The following is a 22255-nucleotide window of genomic DNA, read 5'->3' as shown; positions in this document are numbered from 1 at the left end:
GGGTTTTAACGGCACATTTATTTATTTACGCGATCTAACCCAAAAAAACCCTCTATTATGAATACAACTAATACTACTAATACTACACGCCTCGTGTGGTGGTGCTCATTTATTTATTTACGCGATCTAACACAAAAAAACTCTATTTCGTCTCCCCCCCCCCCCTCCTCTTTTCCGAACATAGATGGACTCGTCCATCTGAACAAACTGTCAAATCTCTCTCCGTGGTGCTAACGTTAAAAAACCCACCACTTTTTAAAAAAATTCTTGTTGTGGTTTTCACACCTGATGATGATTGCTTGTGTTGCAGTCGAAACGTCGTGAGAATTTTATTGTTTTATATTTTTATTTTTATTATTTTATTGTTTCCCTTCTACGTGACTTTACCGAAAGAACCAAGAATATGAATCCCTGCAGTCACGAAAGCTTTAAATCAAAAGTTAAAAGACTACTAATACTACTAATACTACACGCCTCGTGTGGTGGTGCTCATTTATTTAAGCACCGTCCGGGGGAGGCAAGAGGTCGTGAAACTCCCAAACTCGCCGGGCTGCGAGGTCGCCGAGAGATGGCAGCACAGCAAGTGGGATCATCGACCCAGCCGTGCGGACCTTTGAGTGTGTCATCGTGTGCATGTGTCTTCTCTTTGGGCACTCCGGTTCCCTCTCATATGCGAGACATCTCTTAAACAAAAATGATCAAACATCCCGATGCAGTAGCCTCCTGAAGATGAGTCTTGAAACACCCAGTGAGGTTTCCCTGATGGTGAACAGCCACGTACCGTTGTGCCCGAAGAGGAACGAGTTCTTTCCATGTCTACTACCCACTATGACTTGGGTTCGGAAACGTGACCACTCACAAAGGGAAATGGAACAAAAGCTAAAAAGAGCGCAGAGAAGCAAGAGAGAGGCGCATGCCTGCAATTACACTCGAGAGAGAGAGAGAACGGAGATCACGTGGATCAGTAAACAAACACAATTCTGAGACATCGTATTCACGGCCAATACAAAGGAGCGCGCTTGGGCAAGATACACCACGAGCCAGAGTGATGAATTAATACGCGCCCACTTACTTTCTTACAAACATACTCTATCCCTCCACTGGCATGAAGACTTCAACTCTTGCAATTCCCGATCGGCAACATACTACGTAGATAAGTGGCGTCTTAGGTTATCAACAGGGTGTCGAGAATGAAGGCTGGAAAACATGTCCTTTCATTTCTAAATTGAGTTATTTTAACAAACTTTAGCATCCTTGCTGCGTACATATTGTGTATATCGTTTATTGTTAAATTTGAATCACAGTTCCTATGATCACTGTTAAATTGTTTTTATAGCTTTATTTTGGTGATTTCGAAAACAAATGGTTTAGCCATGTTTGTTTGTTGAAGTACAGAGTTAGCCTGATAACTTTAATCAAAATTGTCTTATGGTTGTTATTGTTTGACTTGCATCCCACTGGGATTTTTGCACACAGCGTTGATATACGGTGTTTGTTTCTGGAAGACTTTGCTGTTTTTTCCTGGATATTTCTGTTGCGCGTAGTCACTTTAAGTTGTTTCTTGTTCATGTTTTTGTTTGTTGTGGTTGCACCCGAGTAGTCACTTTAAGATGTTTCTTGTTCATGTTTTTGTTTGTTGTGGTTGCACCCGAGTCAAGAGCCACATGGCTCACAGGGCTATACCTAATAAATTAACTGAAATGAACTGAACGTTCAGAGCTCAAGCACACCGATTTGATTTACCGTTTGGCCACCATTCGTTTAAATAGGTAAGTGGCCATTGAGAGTTACAAGGCACGCATCTTGTACACATGACAATCACTGTGCCACTGTCAACCCTGCGCCTCCAAAAGTGCTCGATTACAGACAAACAACACCATTTCCCAGCAATGTCAACAGTGGAACCACTTTGTACCGATGGTAAAGTGTGCAGAACAACACTGCACACAATGGAGCGAGTGTAGCACAGGAAGATAACAGGTTAATTATTATGTTTTATAACATGAAGCCGTTTATACCGCCACGGGGAGGACAGTCAGATGTCGACATTTCGGCCACGTGTCTGGCTATCTGTGAAACTACTGAGGTTTCCAGAAGGAGAGTCCTAAATACTCTTTGAAGGTGGCGGTGTTGGTGAATCAGATCTCTGTCCGACTGAGGTTTGACGGAACTCTGTGTGTTGTTCGGCGCGATGCCTGACGTTTCACTCCCACGTGTTCGGAGCTTCTCCATGTGCTTTCTTATTTTGTAACTGTCCCTTTTTTATATAAACATGTTTGCTGAGCACAGGATATCAAAGGCCCAAAAGGGCAAGCGGTTAGCAATCAACAGCATGATCGGAGTTTAAATAGTTAAGAGTTTACCACTTTTCTTTAATTGAGCAAGGTTATTGTCAGAGCTTGGGAAAAGAGACGATGGGAGAAAATTCCAAAGTCACTGAGCAGGAAAGAAGCAAAATCATGTGTTGACCTGCTGTGTGGTGACTGGACGCACAGGATGAGGCGAAACAGACAACCCGGTACAACTGAGTACTCAACGTGTGTGGAGGAATCGATGAGTTTCACATTTATTTTGTTTAACCAGTTTGAATATCAAGAGTCGTCTCAGTTTCAAAATTGCGCTGGGGCATTATTCTGCCAGTACGGGGCAATGGTTATTTATCCATAGTCCCAATTGAGTAATGAGTGAAGTTCATTGTGTCACTGCCTGCCTGTGACTGCATCACGCCACGGTGGCTAGGAGATGTTAACTCCCTCGCCTGGTGTGCAGGAGGTCGTGGGTTCGATCCCGACCCTGACGCCTGCTGCTGTATATTTAGAGTTTGCGTGTTCTCCCCGTGCTGGATGCGTGGATTTTTCTCCGGGTCCTCCGATTCTTCCCTCCACATTTAGAATCAACACGCGTTTAGAGTTTTTTTTATCAAAAGCGAAGTTATGTTTCTTATTGTGCCACTGCACAATGCTGTTGTTACACACACAGCGCTCTATTGCGGAGGGCACGCGATTACCGCGCTGTTTACACCCGTTGAGTCACGTACAGTGAGGGAAACAAAGTATTTGATTCCCTGCTGATTTTGTACGTTTGCCCACTGACAAAGAAATGATCAGTCTATAATTTTAATGGTAGGTTTATTTGAACAGTGAGAGACAGAATAACAACAACAAAATCCAGAAAAAACGCATGTCAAAAATGTTATAAATTGTTTAGCATTTTAATGAGGGAAATAAGTATTTGACCCCCTCTCAATCAGAAAGATTTCTGTCTCCCAGGTATCTTTTATACAGGTAACGAGCTGAGATAAGGAGCACACTCTTAAAGGGAGTAATCCTAATCTCAGCTTGTTACCTGTATAAAAGACACCTGTCCCCAGAAGCAATCAATCAGATTCCAAACAACTTCACCGCATCAAAGGGACGATGGACGGGGCCATGTACCGTCAAATCTTGGGTGAGAACCTCCTTCCCTCAGCCAGGGCATTGAAAATGGGTCGTGGATGGGTATTCCAGCATGACAATGACCCAAAACACACGGCCAAGGCAACAAAGGAGTGGCTCAAGAAGAAGCACATTAAGGTCCTGGAGTGGCCTAGTCAGTCTCCAGACCTTAATCCCATAGAAAATCTGTGGAGGGAGCTGAAGGTTCGAGTTGCCAAACGTCAGCCTCGAAACCTTAATGACTTGGAGAAGATCTGCAAAGAGGAGTGGGACAAAATCCCTCCTGAGATGTGTGCAAACCTGGCCAACTACAAGAAACGTCTGACCTCTGTGATTGCCAACAAGGGTTTTGCCACCAAGTACTAAGTCATGTTTTGCAGAGGGGTCAAATACTTATTTCCCTCATTAATGCAAATCAATTTATAACATTTTTGACATGCATTTTTCTGGATTTTCTTGTTGCTATTCTGTCTCTCACTGTTCAAATAAACCTACCATTAAAATTATAGACTGATCATTTCTTTGTCAGTAGGTAAACGTATAAAATCAGCAGATGGACCATATACTTTTTTCCCCCACTGTAGATGTCCACACAGCACCAATCCGGTGTCTCGTAAACAAACACCGGTCCAGCCTCAGACTATACCCGATATATGTATACTCTCTACTCGTTTTAATTATCGTGCGAGTAGTAATGTGCGATACAAATGTGACCGTGTCATGTACATATCGCGAGAAAAAACAGAAGCAACGAACACATTAAAATTCTTACAGTTGTGTGCCCATGTTACTGTTGTTTAACAAGACATTGCTCAGGAGAGACAGGCAGACAGACAGAGATAGACATGCATGCAGAGCAGGCAGACTGGCAAGCAGACACACAGGCTGGCAGACTTGCAGGCAGACGGCCAAAATTTAATTCTCAGCACATTTCAAACGCATCTTTCGTGACATTGGATGATGACAAACTGTACACATGCCGTATATACCGATAACCGAGAGAGAACTCTGTCCACCGTCTGTTGGCATTTAGAATCACACTGCACGGGAGGTCAATTACACGGTTCACTAATGATGGGGATTGCGAGTGATTCAAATGTCCTAGGCTTAGCCACCAATACAGCCACTTGGTAAATTCTGTAGAATTCCTGTCTGTTCTGTTGCAAAAGTGGGCATCGAAGATTCTGTGACATCATTCTCAAGAGGAGAATTGGTGGGTGTCAGTATCACAGCCCAAATAAAAAAGTTGGAAATGACCCACAGTAATTGCTGATGAATAATAACGTCTTTATACAGTACATCCGAGGAAGAAGCCACACTGAGCCTTAAGATGTTTTTTTTTATATCCCCACCTTCATCAACGTGCACTGACCTGCGTGGTGAAGTATGGTCAATAATGGCCAACACCTGCACGGCACAATTGAGGCCCTCGTTCTGCAGCAGTGGATCGACAAAAGCGGCTGGCCAGTGCACACAGACCGTAAGTTGCACAGGGCTTCGTGGCGAACGGTCATAATAATCTTCTTGTCCAGTAAAATGCACCGGTTTAAACCTTTGCCCTGTGTTTACGGCGCTCTGGCGTATGGCATTTGGCGAATGTGAGAGTCCTCAGCAGGAGAGAGGTCTGTGATAGGAGATGCCAGCCAGACAGGAGCTGGGATCCGTGAAAATAAACCCTTTCAAAACACATGGGCGCGGCACCGTGCCAAGCCGGGTGTTTGACGTTGTCCGTGGATTGATATTTTTAGGGTCTGTTAATGTTGGATAAAATACACAGCACGTTGAATGTATATGCCTCCATACGCGTTCTGTGTGTTTAAAGTGGGGAGCGGTCGCCCAGCTGTTCGCGTGCTGCACTACAAAACCGGCGACCTGAGATGGACTCCTGGCAATGGCTAACGCCAGTGGCTAATAATAATAATATATAAACCCGTTCTGGGCCTCCCCTAGGTCAACTAGGCCGTCATTGAGTATCTGGTACGACGTGTAAACGTCACCACTGGGAATACAAAGGCAGCTTGGAGTCGTTCTGGGCACACCATCTCCTCGAGCGCCGTACCAGTCTTCATAGGTGCTCGCTAACTGCACTTGCCCCAACAGTCTGTAAGTCTATATGGGGATCTTTGTGTGTTTCAAGCGGTTGCGATGATACCAGCGCCACTTGGTGCGTAATCTTCACCCAGTCCTCCCTTAGGAAGGACTCCCAACAATGTGTTGGTCACGGGGCTTGATTGACCATACTTCACCATACCTCACCGATTGTTGACTCCACGCTGCTCAGTGCAAGTTGGTGAAAGGGGGTGTGGGGGAGAGGTTTAGGTGCCCCTCGCCACTGATGTCAGCTGTGGCTCAGAATCAAATTCAGGACTCAGAGGTTCATAGCGCACTGCGTTACCACTGCCAACACTCTTCCCTAGGTTTACTCAGCCCAAAGTGAGCACCCGATGCAGAGTGCCTGCGTTAGAATCTAAAATATTCTGGTCACATTCCACCCTCGTCTTCACCGGTGCTCTGCACAATTTTATTTTGTGCCGATCGGCTAGCTGTGGTTGTGGCGTCTACATCTTTGGCTGGTAAAGACGGTGCGATATTTAGAAACTTGGAATTTTGTTTTTAAACGTCTCGCACGGGGAGATCGAATTGAACCGACGACTCCTAAATCTCACCGCGCTAAAGTCCAGCGCGCTAACTTAAATTATTACACCACAGCAGCATCCCTTGGGACTGTACTGCATCACTTCAATCTTTGTGTAATTTCAATGCACGTTTTTTTGTATTTACGGCCGTCAAATACCCGTGTTTATTAGTTTCTCAATATTCCTTCAAGACCCCGTACCTGTTCTCTGCATTGTTGAGGTTTTTTTATTTTTGTTGTCGCTGTTCTCACGGAGCACCGCGGATTTATTTTTGCCAAAATAGGGAGGACACTGCCTAAATGAGGATCAAGCCGTAAACTTAAAAACGATAGTCAATTCACAATAATCAACCGTTACTAAACGTCGCACGAACCTCGTCGGTCCTCGACAACTTTCAAATAGCGTTCATCTCTCTTTTAAGTGCGGACCTGTTCACAAGCTTTCATCTATGGTGCGTTCCCGGCCTCTTTACAGCTCGCGAGGTCTTCAGTTCGACCTTCGCACCATCAATTCGAGTGTGCGTGCTGCCTCAAAGATCGCTCTCCCACACACAGCAAGCGTGCTATATAACAACAACACGCCGAGGTCAGTTACAAGTGTAATTTTCAAAAGAGTCGCATGAGTTAGTGGCTCTGATGGAAATTCCACAGTCGTATGAAGAGTGCCAGTCTGTCCGGCCAGGTGGCACCGAGGTTATAATCCTTGACTCTCATTCAGAAGGCTACGAATTCAAATCGCAATTGGGGGAGTCAACTTCAGCACATCATCCATCCCTGGTTGAATACAATTATCACCGCTTTGAGGTGGCCGAGTGGCTCAGGTACTTAGAGCGTTGAGCGCCGACTGCTAAGCGCCTGGGTTCGAATCCAGGCAGCCGCCTGTGATTAAACCAGGTTCTTGAATGCAGTAAGTTGGTCTCAGCCGGTCACCAATGACTAGGCAAAAACTAATGACGTTAACTTTGGTCCCGTGCATTATTTAGCTAAATCAGTGTGACTGTCATGCGATGAACATCACTCGCATACGCCAGAGATGATTTGCAAGTCCTGGGCCCTTTATGTATGGAATAAAAGTCACTTGAAGGATTCTCAGCGGTAGTTCTGTGATATCGGCTTCGGTGAGTCCATTCTCTAACACAAATGGTCTCACCGCTTTGCGAGAGATCCACATGGATACTCAGTTTCATGGCATGACACTGATATCACCATCGGGATAACATTGTGGGGAAATGACAAAACCGTGTTCAAATGACAAGTCAACAGAGGTCATCCATGCATAGGACTGAGCAAGAAATACGCGTTTAGAGTTACGTATTTGGCTGCAATAAATTTCCACATGATAAGCCGCTTTATTTGGCTATTAATTGTGGCCAAGTCGCTTCTGAAAAAGAACTATAGAGCTCAGTGGGTCTGATCTGGTCAAATATTTTTTTGAGTTTTTAATAGTGTTGTTTGCTTCAGCTGATTCACACTGACTTTTCACCTTTGAACATAATACACATCACCTGTTGACTAACAGTGTATCGCAGCACGAAATTAGATATGCGTTTCCTTCTTTGAAAGAGGATAAGTAGATAGTATAGGCGGCTTAATGATGGAAGCTTCTTTTGTTAAGAGATAATATTACATGCCACACCTTCGACTGTATAAACATACGTGTATTGAGATCTACACTTTATTGTAAACAGTGGCCACAGCAACTGTACTGTTTAAACAATACACAGCTACACACAATAAGCCGACTGCAGTGTATTTTTAGCTACAAGCATAAGGCGAGAAAATTAAAATCACCAATAAAAAAACATGCATTGTATTTACAACGCGCACAACAAAGTAATAGCCAAGGATACACACACTTACATTTCAATTTAAGTTATCACATCTAATTATTACTCCTTGGACTTTTCACAAATAATTACGAAAATGTTCTTTAAGAATATCGAATAAAATACGAAAGTATTGTTCCGTGTCAAGGAAAGTCGCAACATGTCTAGAAGGATCTTGAAAAGTAATTTAGTAGTTTTACTTAAAATTACCGCTAAACTAACAATACCATAACTAAGGAAAATAATATTAACAATAGCCAACATTTCTGTTATGAATACAGCAACGTGTTAAATGCTTGTTCTTCCGTCTAATTTGAACACGAGTAATTTTGCAATAAAGTACAAATGTAGCTCAGGATTTCTCAATGCATGTATCGTGGCCATTTCTCCCTGCCATAGGCACGTGGAATTTCCACCAGTCTTAGGGACGTTAACGCAAATGAGCATTATGCATGCTCGTCTGAGTAAGCAACCAATCTGACATTTTAACTTTGAGATTATTCCAAAAAATATTTCAGACACCAAATTTAGCTTGAGCAGTAATCTGTATGTCAATCTTTGGCTAGCCGTGAATAGTGAAAGAGTGGTATCCCAAGGATTGGAACGTGTCTGACAAGACGTCTGCCAGGGAGATGGAGCAATGAAATCCGCTCGTGTGCAGCTGCTGCGTGGATTGTTACATTGCGGCGGATGGCGAGGGCGTGCTTAGGCTTTCATCCAGCAGTGGATGAACCATGGATGCTGCTGCTAATGATGATGATGGTAATGACCAAGCGGTAAGTATTTTACAAATCTAAAATGTCCCTTTGTCTTTATTCTCACGTTGTGCTCCAGCACGTTTGACCGGCAAGTTGGGAACTCATTACAAAGTGACGACTTTGAGCAGAGACACACACAGAGTAGAAAAGCCAAAGTAACTTAACAGAATCTGGCTGCAGTAAAATAAGAGTCGTTCTGGGAGGGCGAAATAATAAACCCCTCGCGTGAGAAAAGGAAACGTGGTGGTCAAGCGAGCGACACTCGTTCACCGGTCTGTGTGCTCACTTACACGGTCAGACAATAACCACACGACGTCCTCTTTATTCGTTCACTGTGTTTGAACATTATTATCGAAACTATCTCAGGATATTTCTGAAATCGTTAAGCTATCGCACACAACACAAACATATAATAATTCCTATTGATTGCATTGACAGTGTTCAGCCCAGACATTGCCTATTCTCTCAAGATTTATTTTCTTTTCCTGAAATGAATAAACCACTTTGAGCACACACAAAGACAAAGATTCCCCATATAGCCTTAACAGACTGTTGGGGCAAGTGCCTATCAGCGAGCACCACACACACACACTCATGAGCGCACACACGGCACTTACCTTGAATACCCGTTTGATGAGACATAGCAAAAAAACGCCGAATCAAAACAAAATCCACCTAAATGCAAGTCCAGGTGACACCTGGCTTCTGCGATGGTCTCAACCTCCTCCTCTCTCTCTCTGAGCCACACACAGACGCACACACACACACAGACCTGTCTCTAACCACCTCACGTCACTTCCTAAGCCCTCACCCGCCTCTCCCTCGCTCTCTGCACATTGCAAACCCCGCCACACGTGGCACCGGCGTTAAGAAACGTGGGAAGTGGGCCCCCCTTTTTTTTGGGGGGGGGGGGTCAGCCGGTCGGCATGACTACTCGTCGTTGCGACCCCCCCTCCCCCCACACGCACGCCATGTATAATTGACGTTCCGTAAAAGTATATGAACGCGTTAATTATTGATGTGCCAGAGACCAAACTTGGTTTAAGTTAACGTTAGGCATGTGTGCGGAGCGTTACGCGCCTGCAGAATTGAGCACGTGTATAATCGGGGCTCACGTTCCAAATATTGCCCCGTGGCAGTGTGGCCTCATTTGCTCGTCATGTCTAATGCGACTCGTGAGCATTGTAGAATTGAGGAGGAAAATCTGACACGTGGACATAATTAATGACGATTACTGTCACCATGACCCTGGCAAGCGGGTACACAATCGGCAACGCTAGGAAGCGATGCCACTGACAGAATGTGGCTGCTATATACCACAGCCCCGAAGAAGGAAAAGTGTCCGTATTAAAAAAAAAAACTCAACAAAATCGTCAATAATACTGTGGCCGTAATCAATAAATAATAGTCGACGTTTCGGGTAATGGCCCTTCTTCACAGCACACAGAGAGAACCCAGAGAGGCAGAGTCTCTCGATGTGACGTAAAGGGCCATGGCCCAAAACGTCTCTCTTTTATCTACTCTTTCTCGGCTTTGTGTATTGATGCATGTGCTGAGGTTTTTGTCGGTGTAGGGGGGGGGGTTACCCTGTGCTTGCGCTCCACTGCAAACGCAGAGGCGTGTTACCAACTCGCCAGTAGAACAGTCACATTTAAACACCGAACCTGCCTACAATTCGCCTGCAATCGACCAAGTGCCGCAATTGACGATCAATTTTGCTGTGCGCGTTTGGTAGCGAGGGAAAGCGGAAGAAAAACAAATCCTCGCAGTGAAGTGCAGCGAAAGTGTCTAAAAAGCAGTGGAGTGAGAGGAGACTCAGGGATTTGCGTGCCCCCCCCCCCCGGTCCGCGCAGGGTGGCCTGCCCCGCTGGGCCATTGTAAGGGCCCGGACTTTGGACGCTGTGCCCCTCCTGTTGCCCGGGGCGTTTGTTTGCCTTGAGCCACAGCGCCCACACGCAACACTCCCTTCACATTTCGCTTCATGTTGGGGGGGAGGAGGGGGTGGAACAACTCCGCTCATCGACTGGATTCTTGGATAAAGACTGAATAGGCACACCATTAAACAATTTTAGTTATACTTTTGACACTATTCTTGGTTCTTTCGGTAAAGTCACGTAGAAGGGAAACAATTAAATAATAAAAAATATTGCGATTTTAAGCTTTCGTGACTGCAAGGATTCATCTTCTTTGGTTATTTCGGTAAAGTCACGTAGAATGAGAATAAAATAATAAATTGATAAAATAAAATAACTCAATAATATTCTCACGACGCTAAATTCTATGCTAATTCCTTTGTCAAGGCGCTTTGTTTCTTCTCACACAGCTTAAAGGTCGCGATCTGAGCGTGGCTTTTTCACTCCAGCGCTGTCCTACCAGACAGTCTCGTCCCTTCACCTGATGAAGGCCGCTTGTGTTGTGGCCGAAACGTCGTGAGAATATTATTGTGTTATTTTATTTTATCAATTTATTATTTTATTCTCATTCTACGTGACTTTACCGAAAGAACCAAAGAAAATAAAAATATAAAACAATACAATTCTCACGACATTTCGACTGCAACACAAGCAATCATCATCAGGTGTGAAAAACTGATTATGTGAAAACCTGATGATGATTGCTTGTGTTGCAGTCGAAACGTCGTGAGAAGTTTATTTTTTATATTTTTATTTTTTCATTATTTTATTGTTTCGCTTCTACGTGACTTTACCGAAAGAACAAAGAATATGAATCCCTGCAGTCACGAAAGCTTTAAATCAAAATTTACTTTTGACACTATTAAGATATTCACCCGAACATTTGAAGGTCTGCGTTGGGGCGCTGAAGCAGCGGTCCCGCACACTGAATTGTGAATCCTGGCCACCTGAGTTCGATTCTCGATCATGGCTGACAACAGCAGCGAGTGACATCCCAACCGGTCCTGCCCCCTCCCTTCACCAACCCACACTGACTCACGTGGTGAAGTATTTCAGACAACTCGAATGACTCACACGTCGCTTGAAGACCTTCATCCAGCAGTGATTTGACCAAGTCTGTAGATGATCATTATTATTTGGGGCCACTGAACGTTTCCCCATGTTTTAGAAGCAAATTAATTGGTTTAAATTGTATTTTTTTTTATTTTACACAGCAAAACAATGCAATATATGAAGAAACACTAATTTAAAATGTTAATATTTGTGATGTTTAGGGGTTTGCTGTATGAAGGCCATTTCATTTGTCAATGTTCACGTTTCTCATCCATGTCTTCGTGGGATATCTACACGGAATAAAAGCAATCTTCTTAGACCACAATAGTATGTTGCTTATCACGATCAATTCCAGATTTCCCAGAGTCACCCCTTCCTGCTCTAGTTCACCTTTTTACATAATCACTTTGACCTTGATCCACCTTCAACAACTGCCCTCGGTATACCCACATATTTTCTGTATACATAACAGACATTTCAATCAGTTCCGACTGTAAACTGGCTCCAAGCTCTCACGAACAAAATCCTTCACAAAAAGATATATTACAAAATACCATAATAATGTAAAAGGAAGGAACCACTTCTGCAAACTTGAACTTCCTTTGCACCGTACGTCGCCAACCGTGCTAATTGGAGGTGATAAGCAATACAAAATGTATTAACTACTGTATCTGATATTTTCTGTGGACATAGTCATTCAATATAAAACGCCGCAACATTGGGGAAAATTATACGTAAATGAAAAAACTAAAGTTACGAACAATAACTGTCATAAAAAAAGAATAGAATGGAAGTTGGAGGAACAAAACTGGACAGGCAATCAAGAGGCAATCGTTAAGTGCAAGTCTCTCCCTGTTTGTTTTACTCGAGTGTTAGGTAATCATCTGAGTTGCATCCTTGAGCACGTGGTGTCAACTTCACATTTGCGTGGAGTGGGCCAGTGTCTGCATAGCATGACAACATTAATGTCCTTCACGCAGAAGATTATCATCACTGAGTTTCAAGGCTTGATTTTTTTTAGGAAAGTTCTGCTTTGGGGTGTTTGGCTCACTCCATTAATGGGTATTCAGCATGTGGGAGGAAACCAGCGAGAAATCTTACTCCGGGGGTAACACTCAAAAACTCCGCACAGATGAGTTCAATCCATTGTTGAACTATCATCTCCGGGCTACCTTGCAGCCCGATTTTACAAGGCCTAGGATTCCCTCAAAGTCTCCTTTCCAAGCACTAGCCAGGCTCAACTCAACTTGGCTTCCAAGACACGATGACAATGGGCACATTCACAGCAATGTTGATTTCCTTACATTGTAATGTTCAAAAGAACTAATTCAACCGACAACAGATTTGAACTTGCAACCTTTCAAATCGCGAGTTGAGTACTTTAACCGCAGTACTATCTGGCGGCAGCAAATAGATGCACCCTGTATATGCCATGTTGCCGTAGTGTGGTGTGGTTATTGCACTGGAAATGACATGGGGCAAGCGACTTAAATACCTCCCCCCCACCCCCCACCTATGTCCACCCAGCAATATAAATGGGTACAAAACAGTGAGTCGATCCGCAGGTCCGCTCATAGTGGGGAGAGACGTGGGCACTCCCAACCTCTTCCAATTAGCACGGTTGGCTGCGTACGGTGAGAAAGAAGTTCAACATACATCTGGCCAGTCCGGTAGGTCAAATACTCTCTAGAGGGGTTCTCTAGAGCTCCCTCTGGTGCAGGCCCTTTCTCCAATAGTGGCATTAGCAACGAATTAGCAGGACTGTATCTTTACACTCTTAAATAATGCACACGTGTGGATGTGCATGAGAGTGGGCCACCATTTTTTTGTACACAAAAGTAACTGTTCACACTCCCCGTTGCTCTTTGGACTCTGTGATCCCCTGGGACCCGACCTCAGGAATGCCATTTTATTATCTGGTCGATGTTTATTGCCCGCGGGAGGTGTCTGGACTCAACCACAATTTCTAGAATGGGCACGTTACGATCAACCCTTGTTAATGTTTATCTAGATGTTTACACTCATCTGTTGAATCATTTACTGTGCATCCATTTCAATCGGGTACCTTTTTGTAAAAATGTAACCACATTACAATAACAGGAGACATGACAACATAATAGGCTATTCTTGCTTTTTATATATTTTTAATACTTTGATATTTGCAAAAATGTCACATTTTAATGAGACATGCCAAGTCTGTTGGAAGTAATCATGAAATATACTGTAGTAAGAAATTAATTTCTAATGACAAACATTGTATACTTCTTTTGGGGGAGAGCAGTGACAGTACTTAGTGCCCTGCACGGTGAATCTAAAACGCGAGTTTGACTTCTGGCCACGGCTAACATCAGTGGCAAGTAATATGTGAACTGCTCCTAGGCACCTCCTTCACCAACCCACGCTGAGCAGCGTGCAGTTACCAACCCGAATATTGTGGCATGGGGAGGCCTTCATCCAGCAGTGGTATGACAAAAGGCGATAAAATTGGATAATATATACAGTATATATCAATGTATAAATACGGTGCTGTATTAAGCAATGTACATGTTCCATACTGTTCACTGATGCTTTAACTGTTTAACACGTTAATTGTTGCTTATCTTCATGAGGTCCTAAACCAACAAAGTAATTTCGTGCTCGAATGAGCATTGCGGTGGTGCTCCTCTGTTTACAACCTTGAGCCGGTGGTAGAAATTCCACGTTACTATGACGGGGACGAGTGTTTCCATTGGGCAACAGCTCTTGACTTCCCTACAAAGTGGTACTTATTTTATCCCTGAACGGATGATGGGTTGAGTCAACTGCCAACCAATAATTTAACTCGCAACCTGCCAATTGCGAGCCGATTGCTCTCACGCTGAACCTGAGCCATTGGTGGAGATTTTAAATTCCAACGGTGGTGACCAATCTCAATGCAAGCAATGCTGCCATCCAAACCAATGACCAAGCCTCATCAGGTGGGGCTCATGGGACAGACAACCTGAGTTGACTTGAGTTGACTTGAGTTGGTATTATTTTTTCCGCCAGAACTCGAGTACACCGACGTATCACGTCGGTGAGCAAGTCTCTTGCTTCTGGCTGCTTTTGCTCGGCCCGTCACTGTGCGTCAGCTGGCGACACGTGGCGGCATGGGATAGGGGCCAGGTGCTGATCGCAATGCGCAAGGCGATGCCAGGCACTGTGAGTGGGCCTGACAGGAGTTCCCTGGTGGGCACAACGCCACTGAATGCGCAGAGCAAAATAGAAGAAACCTCAATAACACGTACGTGACTATTTGCATCGCCTCAGTGCACCGTTTGCATTGTCTTTCTTGTATGCCGATTGTGCGAAATTTTATTTGTCGATGTTACGTCATGAGACGAAGTATAGAGTCGGATCTTTCATAGAGCAGTGCAACCATTCGTGACAGAGAAGTGCCATCAGAGATGGGTATCGCTGAGTTATCCTCTGAGGTCCCTCAAGTCACCTTTGCTTCACAAATGTAGGAGGGAGCACTTTCCCAAAGGCCCTACCACTGAGAGTAAAAAGTATCACATGAACTTAGGAAAACAAATTTCAGAAACAAATTTAACGTGGTGACCGGGAAGAGACTTTGAGAAGTTGCCTAGATGTGAACCCAGGATCTCAGCCGTGCCAGCTTAGCACTCTGACCTATGAGTCAACCAGCCACCCCATGATTGCAGAGTTTTATCAACATGGAGCGAGGCATGCATTTGACTCGCCTTGAGCAAACGCATTGACCCAAGGATGTGAAAGTGTTTCCGTGCAAACTAAAACTAAACAATTTTTTATTTGACCAGGTAAGACCCACTGAGCTGCATAGCTCTTTTTCAGAAGCGACCTGGCCACAAATCATAGCTCAACGAAGTGGCTTATCACGTGGAAATTTAAAGCAGCCAAATACTCGAAACGCACGTTTCTAAATGTGGAGGGAAAACCGGAGGGCCGGGAGAAAAATCCACGCGACCACCACGGAGAGAGAGACACCGCAAACTCCAAATATACAGGCGTCAGGGTTGGGATCGAACCTACGACCTACTGTGTACCAGGCGAGGTAGGTAACACGTTGCCACCATGGCACCCACGGTGGCACTGGGTGCTACTAATACCCATTGGCGGCCTGAATGAGTATTGGGAATTCTACCTCGCTACTGTAGAGGCCAGTCTCTCTGTAGGACAACAACAACAACAACATAGTACACAATTGTATTCATCATGAAATGACGATGGGCTGAATCAACCACCGCGATCAATGTTGAGTTTAGCGATCTTCCACAGTGCTATCTTGTTGTGTGTGCAGCACTCGCAACAATGAGCAGAGTGAGGTGGCACAGTGTAGAGATGGGGCATTATCTAATGGGCATTATCTAATGAAATTCTATTCGTAATTGGTATCTAAATTACGTACTTCAAAGTAATTATTTATTCATGTCTAAATTACACTTGGAACGGTTAAATGGTCATTTGTATCTGCATTGCATTACCAATTACTCTGGTCTCTACTGGACATCTATGAAAAAGAGTGTAATAGCTCATCGGATTCCTCTAGTATAAAAACATATTCTTATTTATCCATAACACCAGGGTGTGTATTGTGATCTACCAGCAAACCATGAAATTTCATAAGATCGTTAAATGCACCTAGTCTGGCACAAGCTCCATGGTCATCATCATGAACATAGGTTGTTGTCACCTGCTTGAGTGTGTACTTTTTAGACTACCAAAGGCAAGTAGAACACATATACAACACATTCTAAAATGTTACACGCATTGTCCTCAGCAAAAAGGTGAAGTGCCTTCCAAACGATAAACTGGCATGGGTTTCCATGACATATTTAATCAGGACGTTTGTGAAGAATCCTTGTGACTCAGAGGGCTGTTCCTTTTATTGCCAGTCATTATCAATCCGCTGCTGGAAGACGGTATCCCCACAACGTCGCCATCCCTCTCGGTCCAGTGCTGCTTCCTGCACATGAACGGGATCTTCTTGTTCCATCTCTGCGACGGTCAAACTTCTCAGATGCATGCGACGCCTTATTACTTTACAACAAGACAATTATCGGGTAAAACAAAATGGGCAATTTGTAGCACTGCAAAAAAATTCCCTTCCACAGATTTCTGACAGCTTCTGCGGATTTCTGCCTGGCCGTAGCGACGACAAGAGCTGTCAAGTGAGAGGTGTCCCAGCTGTCCCTCTCCCTGCCACTCGAGCCAGCGCGAGGGCAATTTCGTCCTCTTCTGAATAATGAATGCATCGTCTGACGACAATGAGCGATGGCAGTGGTGGTGGTCGAGTCGCGGGCAAACGAGTGTCTCCATCGGCCTCCACTGTGGGTACCACCGTGGCGAGATGTTAACTACCTCGCCTGGTGTACAGGAGGTCGTGGGTTCCATTCTGACCCTGGCGCTTGTATATTTGGAGTTTGCATGTTCTCTCCGTGGTCGCGTGAATATTTTATCGGGTCCTCAGATTTTTCCCTCCACATTTAGAAACATGCATTTTGAGTATTGGGCTGCACTTCGTTGAGCAATCATCTGTGGCCAGGTCGCTTTCCTGAAAAGGAGCTCCATCGCATCAGTGGGCCTTACCTGGTAATAAACACAAGATCCAGGTCCGATTCAACACATTACATAAAATCCGTGATCTGGTTCCGTCTGTAAAAGATGTGATTCCGGACATACAGTACCCTGGCGTCTACAAACTAAGTTGCCTCTGTGGTAGTAGTTACATTGGACAAACCAAACGACATGTCTCGGACCGCATTACGTGAACACAAAGCAGACCTAAAACACGGTAGGACCAACACCTCGGCCGTAGCAGATCATTGTTATAATTCAGTAGGCTCACATGCCATTGACTTCTCCAAGACAGAGGTTCTTTGCAAGCCATCTGGCTACCATGAGAGATTCGTTCATGAGGCTATCCACATATACAAACACAGAGACAATTTCAACCGAGAAGACAGATTCTGGCTTAGCAATCATTGGAAGGATTTGATCAACCATTTCGGGTCTTAATTGATTGTTCACGCTTACGGTGGCTTTCAGACCGCATCCATTATTTTCGTCTCCCCCCTCCTCTTTTCCGAACATAGATGGACTCGTTCACCTGAATAACTGTCATACCGCTCTTCGTGGTGCTAACGTTAAAAAAAAACGCCACTTTTTTCAAATTTTCTTGCTGTGGTTTTCACACCTGATGATGATTGCTTGTGTTGCGGTCGAAACGTCGTGAGAATTTTTATTGTTTTATATTTTTATTATTTTTTGGTTTCCCTTCTACGTCACTTTACCGAAAGAACCAAGAATATAATATAAATATAGTTTAGTTTTAGACCTGCGCCAGTAATTTCATTGCTGCCATGACGTCCGTCGCTGGATGTAATCACCGTAAAGAAGGCTCGAGTGACTCACACGCCACTCACCTCTCGTGCACCACCAAGTGTGCCAGAGTCCAGCTGCCAACAGTTGGCAAGAGTTTGTGCTCAGGAACAGGCTTTCTGCGATGCTTTGGTTTACATCGAATGACGTGGCGTCCCCACATTCGTGACGAGTCTTAGCTACCTCAGGTTCTCTCCTCCCCATGGGGCAACTAATTGCATTTTTGACCTCCCCACATAGTTGCAGAACGGACAATTTGAAATTAAAAGTTCCCATTTAAAATTCCTGCCGAGGGTCAATGCGATCCAATGTCGCTCTTTCAAGTACAAACGAGTACCACTTTGAATTACTGATGATATTGCAAAAAATCCATCACACGCTTGACACTCACCGATGTGTGTTAAACAGTAAACTTTAGCAATGGAAATTGCTATTGCTCAAGAGAACAAAGTCTGCATACACGCTGCTAGAATAACCATTATACCCTGAATTCCGTAAAGAATGGCAAGCACATGCAATTACGCATCATAAAAAGGTAAAATGTTCGGCCCTGAAATGTCTTGATGGCTCACACCACAATTGGCGAAAGGACCTCCACTAGAGAGGGCTCGACATGATTTGAGCCTGTTATTCCACGCTGGCCTGAATCCTTTGGAAGGTGTTGGAACAGCCACACTTTGCCTGACCGTACACAACCTGCAGACCGAATAACTGTAGCGCACTCATTGACACTGCTGGGTGGACAGAGACGGGGGAATTTAAACAAATAATTTCAACCACTCCACCGCGAATTCTGTATTGCGATCCCCACACCTGCTTACACCAAGGCAGACAATATCTCCTTCATATGTCTGTCTCCCGACAAAAATAAAGTATTCCTCACACAACTCATCCAACCACACGGCCTTCTGGGAGTAAATGATTTCAGCAATATTCAAAACAAGCAAAGTCTGGACCGATTGCCATATTTTTAGTCTTATTGCCCATATAAAATAAACATAAACCACAGATCAGTGCACACTATGTTAATGGAACCATGATCTAGGTGCCAATGTCTGCTTTTCGTTGCTGTATCACAATAGTCATAAAATAAAAAAAATGCAACGTGTAATTTTCCACCATGAGCATAATCTCAAGTTTGGAAATGTATGCCGAGGACAAAAACACATTTCGATTGCTTACATTATCAATAAATTAAGTTTGTTCATCTACATATAAATTGTTCTGTGGAAAGGTGAAATGTTCAGTTAATACACGGCGATTGATATAAGCAGTGCACACAATATATATCCCCCCCCCCATAACTTTTGTTGTTGTTATAAATACATTTGAAACCAAGCGAGAGTCTCATGAAACAACCTCTCGTGCAATGTGATGACGGCTACAAATACGACCAGGAGGAGGAAACGGTATAATTCGCAGTCCAAAAATGCAGTACAAAAAAATAACTAGACAAATCAACGTGAAAGAGTGCACAGCATAGTGAGTGAATGGTACAATTGCAGTGCAAAGTAACATAATTAAAAAGTAAATAATTAAACTGGCTCTGTGAAAAAAAACGTTACGGTCAATTTTTAAACGGATAAATAGAGTTATAGGCATACATTACTTTTCAATTAAGTTTTACGTGTTTATACAATGGGTTATTACTCTTTTGTAGTCCGTTACGGTTTACGATTCTTGACCTGCATGTTATATATATTTTTGGCTATCTTACAGTGGAACATAACTCTGTTTATCTCCACCCGTAGAGAGCCCACGTGGTTCTGCCATGGAAAATAAGAGACAGCTGTCATTTTCATACTTTTTTCAAAATCCCGTATTCGGAGCACTAAAAGTAATCTGCTCTTTTACGCAATAAAATGCCAAGATAATATTTATGGTGAGGTCTTTTTTTATATTCTCTAGGATTTCAAAAATGTTCTGGTGAAAGAATTCCATTAATAGGAGCACAAATTGAAATGTTATAGCAATTTAAATGAACCGTGCCAGTCTTCTGTATTCATATTCTTGGGTCATTACTGCCACCTCATCGGTGTTTCGCTATTATGTCTTCTGAACTCCTTCTTCCATTTCAATTCAATGTTTGTTACATGGAAAATCCCCTGTAGCCAGTTACCCAGCTAGCTTCGGTGGCAACGGCCAACAACCACTAACAACAGAGCTACTGTTGGGGTGAAGAGGAGCCCAGCCAGCCAGGAAACTCGAGGCTCAGATTATTTTCAATAGTAGAATGATTAAAGCAGATGGAGAGCACTATTGGCAAACCCTGTTTTTTCCATGAAAATACCTCTTCTTTCCACATCACCTTCATCATCTCTAGATAAATATGGATAACAGTATGAATTTGGCACCACTTCTGGGTAGCTCCTCTTATCCGGTGAAACGTGTGAATAATAGGGATGATTTAGTGACTGCAGCGACAATTTTAGTCGCGGAAATGTGGCGTATAGGATCAGCTCCCTGCATGACTCCTCTTATCTGTGGGAAAAAGCCCCGATGCTAATATGGCTAATTCAGTCTGTGGTGACCAATTCCAGGTGCACTTCTTGCTCGTGGATAAACGCGAAGAAAAATAGAACGGATTTGCTACGCAACTCAACTCATGAAAAATGCGTTTACAGCACAACCTCATTGGGGAATGAGATATCTGAAGATATGTGAAAATGTTAATTGTGAATTTGTACAGAAAATAACAGTTGCGCTGTTGCACAAATATTGCACTGGCTGTGGTGGTTAATTCGTCAGGGCAAATTAGTGACGGTCGGATATGCATGCGACGTTGTACTGTATCACGAGGCTAACCAGAGCATGGGTGAGCATACAGATTTTTCATATTTAGAATCAACATGCTTTTAGAGGATTTTCCTTGCAATACATTTCCACGTGATAAACCACTTCGTGGAGCTATCATTTGGGGCCAGGTCTCTTCTGAAAAAGGGCTACATAGCTCAGTGGGCCTTACCTGGTAAATAAATAAAAATGTGTTTAATAATTCTAGATTTAAAGCTTTCGTGACTGCTAGGATCCATACTCTTTGGTTCTATTGGGTAAAGTCGTCCCTTCACCTGATGAAGGCCGCTTGTGTTGTGGCCGAAACGTCGTGATTTTTGTTATTTTACTTTTTACCTACGTGACTTTACCCAATAGAACCAAAGAGTATGCGTTTAATAGTTTAATTTTAATAGTGTTTCTAACATACGTATTAATGTTGGTAGATTTCATAGTTTTCTCGTGTGTCAGTACTGCACTTGCATTTGTCCCTAAGGTCCCCATTGAAAAAGAGAGGACGAGTGTGATGGTGCCTTTGCGATGGCGAGTGGCTGTTGGGCCACTGAGCTGATGAGAGCCGTGAAGATGGCTCGCATGAGCTCGAGCCCTGGTGGCGGTGAGCGCGGAATACCGAGTGCATGACGACTCTGTAAGGGGCGACACTGCCACGACGAGTGATGGGCCTCACTGACTCTCTCAAAAGCAGCCCAAGTTATTTAGCAAAAAAATATTTACGTAACTTAATGAGCGAATCGGCGACCGCCCCGGCAGTCGTGCATTATTTACGAGCGACTCATGCCACCCGCCCCCCCCCCCCCATGTCGTCCACTGAATTTCAACCAAAATTATTGTTGTTGCTGGGTTCGGAAGTTCCATCTTGTTCTAAAGAAATGCCTCGAAGATCCCAACATCCACAAATGAATGTTGGGTTAGGCCACGTTAATGATCCGGTCAAAGTTGTGTCGTCGAGAACCTCAACCACCCGACATAGCGAAACAAATTAATTCGTCACGCTTACAAGTCTTTCAGGCGTCAATTTGCATTGGTTAACCACAATGCCCGACGTTTCGCTGCATGTGCTGGGAGCTTCTTCAGGACATAATAGCCGGACAACGCTTGGTAAAACTCGAAAACACATCAGAGAGTGAGTTACCAGTTCACTCTACTCAGGATAAGCCAGACTGCTTCTAAACCCAGCCACCGTAATAAGGGTGACACAGTGTAAAAGGCGTATAAGGTTCAAATATCTGGATGATGACTGGCTGTAGTTTTAAGATGCTGTTCAGGAAGATTGACACATGATGAATAACTTTTTTGTAGAGCATGAGCGAATGTTGTTTAGCTTTAGAGTTGAGTAAGAGAGCCGAATGGACGTGACACCACAAGTCGCTCTGCGGTGTCACTTTACAGCTCCATTCCCTGAAAACGATTCCGGACTCTGTGGATCGAGAGCGTTCCAGAAAGGTTGTTCCTACATATCGTC

General features: G+C 43.9%; 1 protein-coding gene across 1 annotated transcript in view; it reads right to left on the bottom strand.

The window, feature by feature from the left end:
• Positions 1–9506, bottom strand: part of LOC116947437 (twinfilin-1-like) — a 28741-nt gene extending 19235 nt beyond the window's left edge. The window contains exon 1 of the mRNA XM_032963178.2: positions 9271–9506. Within this exon, the coding sequence (XP_032819069.1) occupies positions 9271–9295 (25 nt within the window). The 5' untranslated portion in view covers positions 9296–9506. The remainder of the gene's footprint in view (positions 1–9270) is intronic.
• Positions 9507–22255: the final 12749 nt, after the last annotated feature.

This window comes from Petromyzon marinus, chromosome 30 (assembly GCF_048934315.1).
Source record: "Petromyzon marinus isolate PM22_M1 ecotype Great Lakes invasive population chromosome 30, UKy_Petmar_22M1.pri1.0, whole genome shotgun sequence".
NCBI lineage: Eukaryota > Metazoa > Chordata > Hyperoartia > Petromyzontiformes > Petromyzontidae > Petromyzon > Petromyzon marinus.
This window is presented reverse-complemented; position numbering and strand designations above follow the sequence as displayed.